Source organism: Lepus europaeus, chromosome 12 (genome assembly GCF_033115175.1).
Source record: "Lepus europaeus isolate LE1 chromosome 12, mLepTim1.pri, whole genome shotgun sequence".
Taxonomy (NCBI): domain Eukaryota; kingdom Metazoa; phylum Chordata; class Mammalia; order Lagomorpha; family Leporidae; genus Lepus; species Lepus europaeus.
In genome coordinates, this window is record NC_084838.1 from 54,123,465 (window position 1) to 54,135,954 (window position 12,490).

At 36.7% G+C, this 12,490-nt stretch overlaps 1 protein-coding gene across 2 annotated transcripts in view; it reads right to left on the minus strand.

Moving 5' to 3' along the window:
• Positions 1-12,490, minus strand: part of FOCAD (focadhesin) — a 360,290-nt gene that overhangs the window by 96,401 nt on the left and 251,399 nt on the right. For both annotated transcript variants that reach the window (XM_062208140.1, XM_062208139.1), the window contains 2 exons: positions 8,002-8,187; positions 5,438-5,559 (listed from right to left, as the gene is read on the minus strand). In XM_062208140.1, the coding sequence (XP_062064124.1) occupies positions 5,438-5,559; positions 8,002-8,187 (308 nt within the window). The remainder of the gene's footprint in view (positions 1-5,437; positions 5,560-8,001; positions 8,188-12,490) is intronic.

The window sequence follows — 12,490 nt, forward strand, 5'->3', positions numbered from 1 at the left end:
TGTACCAATGCCATCTTACTTGTTAAAGTGATCAGTTTAAATTCATAATTGATCAAAAAGATATAATTAAGTGTCAAAGGGATTACATAAATAAGACCAGTGTCTGCAAATAATAATTGATAGAATTAAAAAGGAGAGAATGATCCTATATGGGAAGCAGGATACATAGCAGACTCATAGAATGGCAAATGCCCTAAACAGCACTCTGGCCTCAGAATCAGCCCTGAAGGCATTTGGATCTGGCTAAAAAGCCCATGAGAGTTTCACAATCATGGAAAGCCTAGACACTACGGCAAAAAAATATGACCTAAATGAAAGATCTCTGTGAGTGAGATCCCAGCAGAAAGAACAGGCCATCAAAGAAGGAAGTACCTTTCTCTCAAGGGAGAACTTCCACTTTGACTATGGCCTTGTCTAAATAAGGTCGGAGTTTGTGAACTCAAGAAGCTTCCAGAGCCTTGCCAGCGCATGACAAGAGGCACAGGTGATTCTGAGTTCATAAATAAGAGTGTCAATTGTTAAATAAACAACAGGAGTAACTGTGCACCTGCTCCCCATGTAGGATCTCTGTCCTTAATGTGTTGTACTATGCAAATTAACGATAAAACCACTACTACTCAAACAGTACTCTATACTTTGTATGTCTGTGTGGGTGCAGTCTGTTGAAATCTTTATTTAGTATATACTAAATTGATCTTCTATATATAAAGATAATTGAAAAAGAATCTTGATAAAGAATGGGATAGGAGAGGGAGTGGGAGATGGGATGGTTGCGAGTGGGAGGGAGGTTATAGGGAGAAAAGCCGCTATAATTCAAAAGTTGTACTTTGGAAATTTATTAAATAAAAGTTGAAAAAAAGAGATAGTATATTAGGAAGCATTAAGAAGTAAACATACTTATGAGTCAGCTTCACAAAGATCATGGAAAATGAATTAAAAGACAAATTTTTTATTCCTCAATACTTTTTAAAGCCATACATACTTTTTCATAATACACAGATTCTGTGAACTTTTTTGAAGATCTCTCTCATATATTCAGATTTCAAAAAAGAAAAATTGCACCCAAATAAACTTAATATAAAAAAAAAGAAAAGAAAATGGAGATGTAAAAACAAATTCTACCTACCATATAACCTAGCAATCCCACTCCTGAAATCAAAAGAATCATTAGGAATTGTTACAAACAGCTATAGGTCAACAAAATTGAAAATCTAGAAGAAATGGGTAGGTAGGACACATACAATCTATCAAAACTGAGTTATGAAGACATAAAAATGAAGGTGGAGATTGAATCAGTAATAAAGACTCTCCCAACAAAGAAAAGCCCAGGACTGCATAGTTTAATTGCTGAATTCTACCAGCCTTTTTTTTTTTTTCTTTTTTTTTGGGGGGGGAGGGGGCAGGCAGAATTAGACAGTGAGAGAGAGAGGCAGAGAGAGAGTTATAGACAGTGAGAGAGAGACAGAGAGAAAGGTCTTCCTTCTGTTGGTTCACTCCCCTAATGGCCACTATGGCCAGCACACTGTGCTGATCCAAAGCCAGGAGCTGGGTACTTCCTCCCGGTCTCCCATGCAGGTACAGGAACCCAAGCACTTGGGCTATCCTCCACTGCCCTCCGGGGCCACAGCAGAGAGCTGGGCTGGAAGAGGAGCAACCAGGACTAGTACCCAGTGCCCCAACCGGGACTAGAACCTAGGGTGCCAGCGCCGCAGGCGGAGGATTAGCCAACTGAGCCACAGTGCCAGCCCAGGAGACTTTTAAAGAAGGACTAATTCCAATTTTTATCAAACTATTTAAAACAATGGAAAAGGAGGGAATCCTCCAAAACTCCTTCTATGAGACCAGCATCACCTTAGTTCCAAAACCAGAAAAAGATACAACAAAGAAAGAGAACTAAGATGAACATTGATGTAAAAACCCTCAACAAAATATTGGCTAATCAAATCCAACAACACATCAGAAAGATTATTCAACCAGAACAAGCGAGATATATGCTTGGTATGAAAGGATGGTTCAAATTATGCAAATCAGACCTCACATTAATAAACTGAAGAACACGAACCATATGATTATCTCAGTGGATGCAGAAAAGAGCATCTGATAAAATACAACATCCTTTAAGAATAAAAACCTTAAGCAAATTGGGTATAGAAAGAACATTCCTCAACACAATCAAGGCAATTTATGACAAACCCACAGCCATAATCCTTTTGAATGGGGAGAAATTGGAAGCATTCCCACTAAGATCTAGAACCAGACAGTGATGCCTCTCTCACCACTGGTATTCAATACAGTCCTGGAAGTTTTATCCACAGCCATAAAGCAAGAAAAAGAAATCAAAGGGATAAATTTGGAAAAGAGAGAGTCAAACTATCCCTATTTGCAGATGACACAATTCTATATATAGGGGATCCAAAAGACTCCACTGAGAGATTATTGCAACTCATAGAAGAGTTTGATAAAGTGGCAGGATATAAAATTAACACACAAAAACTAATAGCCTTTGTATACCAGACAATGCTATGGCTGAGAAAGAACTTCTAAGATCAATCCCATTAACAATAGCTACAAAAAAAAATTAAATGTCTTGGAACAAATTTAACCAAGGATGTCAAAGAGTTCTATGATGAGAATTATAAAACATAAAAGAAAGAAGTAGAAGAAGATACCAAAAATGAAAAAATCTTCTGTGTTCATGAATTAGAAGAATCAATATCATCAACATGTCCATAGTACTAAGAGCAATTTAGGGATTCAATCAAAATACCAACAACCTTCTTAGAACTAGAAACATCAATGCTAAAATTATATGAAAACACAAGAGACCACCAAAGAGCTAAAGCAATCTTAATCAAGGAAAACAGTGCTGCAGGTATTATAATACCAAATTTTAAGACACAGAACAGAACTATAATCAAAACAGCGTGGTGATGGCACAAAAACAGACATGTAGACCAATGGAACAGAATAGAACTTCCAAGAATCAATCCACACATCTGCAACCATCCAATATTTTATAAAGGAACTAAAATCAATCCCTGCAATAAGAACAGTCTGTTCAACAAATGGGCCTGGGAAAATTGGATCACTACATGCAGAAGTATGAAACAAGATCCCTACTTCAAACCTTCTACAATAATCAACTCAAAATGGATCAAGGATATAAATCTATGACCTGATACCATCAAATTACTAGAGAACATTGGGGAAACTCCCCAAGATATTGTCACAGGAAAAAACTTCTTGGAAAAATTCCCAGAAGCACAGGCAATCAAAGGAAAAATAGACAAATGAGATTACATCAAGCTAAGAAGCTTCTGCACTACAAAGGATACACTTAGCAGAGTGAATAGGAAACCAACAGAATGGGAGAAAATATTTGCAAACTGTGATACTGATAAAGGGTTAATATCAAGAATCTATAAAGAGATCAAGAAACACAACAACATCAAACAAAATCCAGTTAATAAATGGGCAACAGATTTGGCACATATTCTCAAAAGAGATAATTTAATGGCAATAGACACATGAAAAAATACTCAGGATCACTAGCCACCAGGGAAATGCAAATCAAAACTATAGTGAGGGCCAGCGCCATGGCTCAACAGGCTAATCCTCCGCCTAGCGGTGCTGGCACACTGGGTTCTAGTCCTGGTCGGGGTGCCGGATTCTGTCCCGGTTGCCCCTCTTCCAGGCCAGCTCTCTGCTATGGCCCAGGAGTGCAGTGGAGGATGGCCCAAGTGCTTGGGCCCTGCGCCCCGTGGGAGACCAGGAGAAGCACCCAGCTCCTGCCTTTGGATCAGTGCAGTGTGCCGGCCGCAGCGCGCCGGCCGCAGCGGCCATTGGAGGGTGAACCAACGGCAAAGGAAGACCTTTCTCTCTGTCTCTCTCTCTCTCACTGTCCACTCTGTCAAAAAAACAAAAACAAAAACAAACAAACAAACAAAAACTATGAGGTTTCACCTCACCCCAGTTAGAATGGCTCTTATACAAAAATCAACAAATAATAAATGCTGGCAAGGATGTGGAGTAAAATTACCTTAATACCCTCTGGTGAGAATGTAAACTAGTACAGCCATTGTGAAGGGCAGCATGAAGATACCTCAGAAATCTCAATAGAGACCTAACATATAACCTAGCAATCCCACTCCTGAAAATTTACCCAAGCCAAATGAAATCAGAATCTTAAGAGTTATCTGTGCTCCTCTGTTCATTGAAGCTCAATTTACAATAGCTAAGATGTGGAATCAACCCAAATGTTCATCAACTGATCAATGGATAAAGCAAATATGGTGTACATACACTATGGAGTACTACTCAGCTATACAAAACAAAGAAAGAAATCCCATCTTTTGCAATAAGATGGACGCAACTGGAAACCATTACACTTAGTGAAATAAGACAATCCCAAAAAAGATGAATACCATGTTTTCCCTGATGTATGGTAACTAATAGAGTATCAAAAAGTGTTATGTATATAAGTGAAAATGACATTGAGATTTGATGATTGCTTACAACCCTTGTCTCTACTGTTGAGAAACAGTGTTTTTTTCTTCTTAATATTTGTTGAATTAATTACTTAGTGTAGGGTTTATGTTTTTAGTATAAAATAAACTGAAAGAAGATTAAATCTGTTCATCTTAAAAAAAAGTAAGCTAAAATAATAAAACACTTTCATTTACTGTTAATTTCAAATACAAGGAAAATATAAATACTGATGCCCAAGACCCTTGCAATGAATTAGAATTAAAAATAGGCAACATTCTTTAAATAATGAATTGATATTTATCCTAGAAAACAGAAGATACACTTTGATGAAAGAAACCAAATTTCTAGGCTACTCTCTTAATTATTCTAGGCAGTAGGGAACCGTGGCAATTTATTTCAGAAATAAATCAATATTTTAGTATATAGGGGCCAGTTTTTGGTACAGCAGGTTATGCTGTCACCTGCAATGCTAGCATCCTATATGAGCACTGGTTCAAGTTGTAGCTGTTCCACTTATAATTCAACACCCTGGTAATGCACCTGAGAAAGCAGCAGAAAATGGTCTAAGTGTTTGGGACTCTGCCATCCATGTGGGAGACCTAGATGGAGTTCCTGGCTCCTGGCTTCAGCCCAGCCCAGCCTATTCCTTCCATTGCAGCCATTTGGAGTGAACTAGTACACAAAAGAACTCATTCTCTCTGTGTGTCTTTCTCTGTCTCTCCTTCTTTCTCTGTAACTCTGCCTTTCAAATAAATAAATAAAATCATTTAAAAAATTGTTATAAAATATTTTAGTAGCTGGTTAGATTTGATATTTTGGTTATCCTTAAAAGAAATATCTTAATTATGATAAAAAGTATTTCCAAAAATATTATTTAATAAACATAAAACAAAGGAAAGATACCTTTAAACACAAGTAAGAGGGCATTGGGGTATAAGAAGGCACTCACCTCATGTACAAGAGCAAGAGATGTCTGCTTGAAACTTCGCCCTCTACTGGCCATCAGTCGATTCAATGGTTTGCCATCTTTACTCTGGTACATTGAAATATCATAGCAAAGCAACATACCACCTTTAAAACAAAGTAAACTTATGCAAACATTTCTTATGACAAAAATTCATCAATTATATTCTTAGTAACCTATAATTAATCCTGATAGATTTACAATGATATTATAATTTGCTAAAGAAATTATAATTTTTGACTACTGGTATTCAGGGAAAGGAAAAAATAGAAGAGAAAAAAATTCACCATTTAAAATATCACTCATTTATATGTTACTTATAAGTAAATAAGTATAATTATAAGAATAGATAAATAAATAAATTAGCAAATTTAAAACTGCTGGCTTAAGTTTTTGTGAATTGCTGATTCTAGACAGGCTTTTTAAAAATAAATTTAAATTACAAAGAAAAGTTTTGCATATGTTAATCTTCATAACACTTCTGAACATCTCTTACTGAAGTATGATACAAGAGAAAAGCACAGCTACCATTAAGTATATAACCTAATGCATTTTCATACACTGAACACACATTTAACTAGCACCCAAGAAACAAAACATTATCAAAATCTCAGAACTTCCTCTTATCTCCTTCCAGTCACACTCACTTTACAGAAAAGGCAGTTTAACTTCTGGCTACCATTTTGCTTATTTTATTACCATAAATTTTTTATTAAAATACATATATACTAAAGTTATGTAGTTCTAAAATATATATAATTTCAGTAAATTTTCTATGGTTAAAAGAAGATGAAGTATCATTGCAAGGTTCAATGTTCTCTATGAAAATGAAGTAGTTTGTTCATGGTATTGTTCATATATTTTATAAAGTTATTGGATTTTTGCCTGGTTACTCTGCCAAATATTGAAAATGATATTCAATAATTCCAACATGATTGTGTATACTTTCTCTTCTATTTCAGATTATTGAAATATATTTTGAAGCTATGTCATTTCATGTACAGCAATTAGAACAATGATGGAAAGACTTCTTTTTTTCTTTTTTTTTTTTTCTTTTGACAGGCAAAGTTAGACAGTGAGAGAGAAAGAGAGACAGAGAGAAAGGTCTTCCTTTTCCATTGGTTCAACCCCAAAATGGCCGCTGCGGCCAGCGCGCCAGGCCGATCCAAAGCCAGGAGCCAGGTGCTTCCTCCTGGTCTCCCATGCGGGTGCAGGGCCCAAGCACCTGGGCCATCCTCCACTGCCTTCCCGGGCCACAGCAGAGAGCTGGACTGAAAGAGGAGCAACCGGGACAGAATCCGGTGCCCCAACCAGGACTAGAACCCGGGGTGCTGGCAACTGCAGGCGGAGGATTAGCCAAGTGAGCTGTGGCACCAGCCAAGACTTCTTTATTTTCATGAAATGTCCCCTTTATTTCTAGTTTTTCCCTTTTTTCCTGTATCTTTCCTATATTTTCATTATGTGTTAGACAGTATATGAAAAAAGTACAGACACTCTAAATAATGTAGCTGTTTATCAGAGAGTAGATTCTTGTCTCTTCTGTAAGGTAGACTGAGTCAAAGACTGATCATCTCAACCAAATTAGAAACTGGTCTGGGTTAAGCTTGACTACAATCTTGGTAAACCTCGGTCTACCTCTGGTTCACTCCTGTTCTTAGGGACAACATCTCCCCATCCTTCTATTAGGTCTTTCATTCCTCAGTCTAGGAACATCATGAGACATTTAAGTCTGTACTCAGAAATTCTCAACTTAGCTCCTTAGCCTCTCATCCAATAAAGCTTCAAATATGACCATTACCTTCAGAGAGAAACAGGCTGTAAATTCAGTGTTTTCTCACTCCAGCACCACATGAATGCCAAGACCTCTGTTGGTTTTTCCACCTCCTACACCAGCTTCTTGCTAAGGTTGAGCCTGAATGTTCACCACGTGGCCAGTATCAGCAAGTGCACCCAGGAGAGAGCAGCTGTAGATCTTCAGCATAAGTTCGCCACTCTCTCTAGGGCTTTATCTCTTATGTGCTTTGTTTCCAAGCTCATTCTAGTCAGTCTGTTTCTGCTAAGCACCACAAGACAGGAGAATTCATTTGCCTTTCAGAAACTTTAATAAGCCTGGATCTTTAGTTTTTGGTATAAATCCAAAATTCAGAAACTGCCCAATGAGGAAAATCTCTAATTTTTCACCCTAGTCCCATTCAACCAGTAAGAATTCCACTTGCTTCTCTTTCCTCCATCAGGCCAGGCTTCTGCCTGGGCTAACCTCCAATCTTCATCTACAAGCAAAAATCAATGAATCTCCTCCAAGCAGAGTAAAAAAAACAGTTCTAAAATATTCTTCCTGCTCTAGACTTGGAGTTCATCTATTTGTCTTTGCTTCTACAGTTACAAAGTATTTTGAAGTATAATTATTCATTTCCATAGTGTGTCCAGCTGTGTCTAAATGAATGACAGCAGCAACAATGCCCTGCCATGACTTACTATGTACTACCTGGAATTGAAAGTTAAGTCATTACATTAAAAACCTGTATCTTGATATTTTGCACTATTCTTACCTGCAAGGCCAGGTTTCAATCCTGGTTGCTTGTTTGTGTCATACATTTTCAATATAAAATTGGGGATTCCTGCTACAGTCTTTCCTTGGTCTGAGCGGACACCTCCTTTTAATGCCGAGTGATAAATGCCGCGGGGCATATTCACCATTTCTTGCTTCACAAGCGATGTAAAAAACTCCTCCAAAGCTGAAAGATGATAAAAGGAGAAAAGATAAAGTATGCCACATGAGAAATTCATATAAAAACATAAAAATAACTTACATAAACTTCACACAATAAAAAGAAAATTCTAGATTCCCATCCCTTTCTTCATTTCCCTAATTAGAACACAGTATGTAGTTGCTCAAATTTAAAACTGTTGGAGTTGGGTACCAGCATTCTGGTATAGCAGGTAAAGCCACCACCTGAGATGCTAGCATCCCATATGGGTGCCAGATCATGTCCCAACTGCTCCACTTCTAATCCAGCTTCCTGCAAATGGCCTAGGAGAAGCAGCAAATGGCTCATGTGTTTGGGCCCCTGCCACCCATGTGGGAGACCCAGATGAAGTTCCTGACTCCTGCCTTCAGCCTGGGCCAGCTGTAGCTGTTGCCACTACCTGGGAGTCAAATGGCAGCTGTAAGGTCTCTCTCTCTGCAACTCTGACTTACAAATAAATAAATATTTGTTTAAAAAAAGTAGGAATAACTATTAATGTTCCTCTTACTTCTTTCATGAAATCCATTAGCAAATCCTTTTGATTTCACCTTCAAAATATATCCTAAACCCATCCATTTTTCTCCATTTTACTGCAACTTGTCTACTTATCAACTTCTCTCTTCTTCATATACACTAATGTAAAACTTGTTTGCTGGTTCCTTTTCCTTACAGAACCAACTCCTAGAAAACTTCATCTATCTCAAAACCTGAATTTTGCCATTCCTTTCCCAAAAAAATCACTGTGGTTTTTTTTGTCTTTGTTTTTGTTTTACTGTACACATAATAACATCAGAATTTCAGGCTATATGGCCACTTTCCATTCCTCCTAAATAGAGTTGATATCCAAGTCAGAACCACTGCACTTGTTCATCCTTCTACATGGAACACATTAGTCTCTGATTTTCATTTGACTGGATCCCTCTTGTCATTTAGGTGTTTTCAGTATCTTTCACAACTATCCATCATTCCCTAACATTAATAGCATAATTATTTAAGTAGGAAATATTTGTTCATTATGTCTTCACTTGTGTCTCTTCTATTTAAGTCAAGGGTGAGGAATGTCTGGCCTGCAGGCCAAATAAGACACACAAAATCATTTGGTCTGGCAACCACAGATGGGGCTCAAAATTCAATAAATCTAGAGCAGGCTAATTTTTAAGCTGATAATTTTGTATGGGCCACAAATGTTGTTACAAATATCCAAATGGCCTTTGGCAGAAAAAAAGGTTCCTCCACCACTGATAAGCCCAAGACCTTTATTGTTGGCATTTTGCTTCTTAAAAAAAACACAGAAATGTGGGAACAGAAGACAAAAGGATGCCCAAATAAAATATATGCTAACTAGGTCTATATTTAAGTGTTATTTTCCTAGGTGCCACTACAGGTTGCCCAATATAGAAACAAAACAAAAACAAACAAAACAAATCAAATTAAATCTAAAAAACTTGAATGAAGCAGAAAACAAGAAGGAAACCACTAAATATGCCTCTTTTATGAACAAAACCAAGTATCTGCCTTATTACTCTGGAATTTCATTCTGAACAAGTTCATCTGAAGCCTCCTTTAAGTAACCATGATTAAATTAAAGGCAGTGAGTGCTCCCTGAAGCATCTCTTATATGCCTACTCTTCCATCCCATATAAAATCGTCCTAGATGCAACCACACTTCTCAGTTCAAGGCCCAGAACACCTGTGTGGAATGTTTCCAGATCCACCCTCTACCCTCAGTGTCCTAGAAGAATAACATTTAATAAATCCATCAACATTTTCTCCGAGCAATTTGACAGTCCTAGCTATTAAAGTTAGGTCTTTGAACCATCTTGAGTTGGTTTTTATATATGTTGAGAAGTATGGATCTAATTTCCACCTTCTACATATATACAACCAGTTTATATATATTGGAGAGATTATCCTTACTCCAATGTATAGTCTGGGAACTACTGTCAAAAATCAGTAGGCTGTATGTATGTGGATTAATTTATGAGATCTCCACCCAGTTCTATTGATCTCTGTGTTAGTTTTTATGCCAGTACCATGCCCCAGAGTACAGGTATCAAAGGCAAAACTAAACAAATGACATTATATCAAACTCAGAAGCTTTTATACAGCAAAGGAATTGATTACTAGAGTGAAGAGACATCCAGCAGAATGGGAAAAAATATTTGTGAAATACCTGATTAAGGATTAATATCCTAAATATATCAACAACTTAAAAAAAACCACATAAAAACAACAAATCCAGTTAAGAAATGGGCAAAGGACCTCAATAAACAGTACTCAAAACAAGAAATACAAACGATCAACAATACATGAAAAAATGCTCAAGATCACTAACAATCAAGTAAATGCAAATCAAAACCACAATGAGATATCATCTCACCCCTGTCAGAATGGGTATTACTCAAAATATAGAGTAAAAAAATGCTACTGAGGATGTGGAGAAAGGGGAAAACATACACAATACTGATGGGAATTCAAATTACTGCAGCCACTGCAGACAACACTATGGAGACTTCTTAAAGAACTACAAATAGACTTGCCATATGATACAGCAATTCCACTATTGCGTATATATTCAAAAGACACCCAATTCTTCTCATGCTATTCAAAACAATTGAAAGGGAGGGAAATACCGCAAATTGTTTCTATGAAGCCAGCATCACCTTATTTCCTAAACCTGAAAAAGATACTAAGACCAATTTCCCTGATGAACATAGATGCAAAAATCCTCAACAAAATTTCAGCCAATCGAATCCAACAACACATCAGAAAGATCATCCACCCTGACCAATTGGGATTTATTCCTGGTATGAGGGATGGCAACATTTCAAATCCATCAATGTGATACATCACATTAATAAGTTGAACCACAAACATCATACGGAAATAGATGCAGAGAAAGCATTTGACAAAATACATCACCCTTTTATGATGAAAACTTTAAGCAAACTAGGTATAGAAGGTTATTTTTCAACAAAATCATGGCAATTTATGAAAAACCCATAGCCAGCATCCTTTTAAACAGGGAAAAGTTGGAAGCAAACCCGATCTGGAACCAGATAAGGATGCCCATTCTTACCACTGCTCTACAATATAGTCCTGGAAGTTTTATCCAGAGCCATAAAGCAAGAAAAAGAAGTCAAAGGGATACAAATCATGAAGGAGGAAGTCAAACCATCCCTATTTGCAGATGACATGATCCTATATATAAGCAACCCAAAAGACTCCACTAAGAGACTATTGGACCTCATAGAAGAGTTTGGAAATGTAGCAGGATATAAAATTAACACACAAAAAATCAACAGCCTTTCTATATACAGACAATGCCACAGCTGAGAAAGAGCTTCTAAAATCAATCCCATTCACAATAGCTACCAAAAAAATCAAATAAACTGGAATAAATTCAATCAAGGATATCAAAGATCTCTATGATGACAATTACAAAACTTTAAGAACAAAATAGAACAGGATACCAAAAAATGGAAAAATCTTTCATGTTCATGGATTGGAAGAATCAATATCATCAAAATGTCCACACTACCAAACGCAATGTACAGATTCAATGCAATACCAATTAAAATACCAAAGACATTCTTCTTAGATCTAGAAAAAAAGATGTTGAAATTCATATGGAAACACAAGAGATCCCAAATAGCCAAGGAAATCTTATACAACAAAAACAAAGCTGGAGGCATCACAATGTCAGATTTCAAGACATACTACAAGGCAGTTATAATAAAAACAGCCTGGTACTGGTATAAAAACAGATGGAGAGACCAATGGAGCAGAATAGAAACACCCCAAATCAACCCAAGCATCTACAACCAACTTATCTTTGACAAAGGAGCTAAAATCTACCTCTGGGGCAAGGACAGTCTCTTTATTAAATGGTGCTGAGAAAACTGGATCACCACATGCAGAACCACGAAGCAAGACCTTTACCTGACACCTTTCATGAAAATCCATTCAAAATGGACTCTTAAGGAATAACTTCTTATTCTATATTTTTGTTTATCTTTTCCTTTATAATATTTCCTTATCTTTCTCTTTCATACGATTCATTGAATGATATACTAAACATAGAGTTAATCATATATATATATATATATATATATATATATAAAGTTAAATATAAATGGATTTTAGTAAAGAATAAGAGTGTGAATAAGAAAGGGATGAGGAAGAGATGTGAGACTGTGGGGGGGATGGTGGGCACAATGGGAAGAATTTTCAAGATCCTAAAGTTGTAATTGTGAAATGTATGAAGTTTGCAACTGCAAAGCAGTATAGT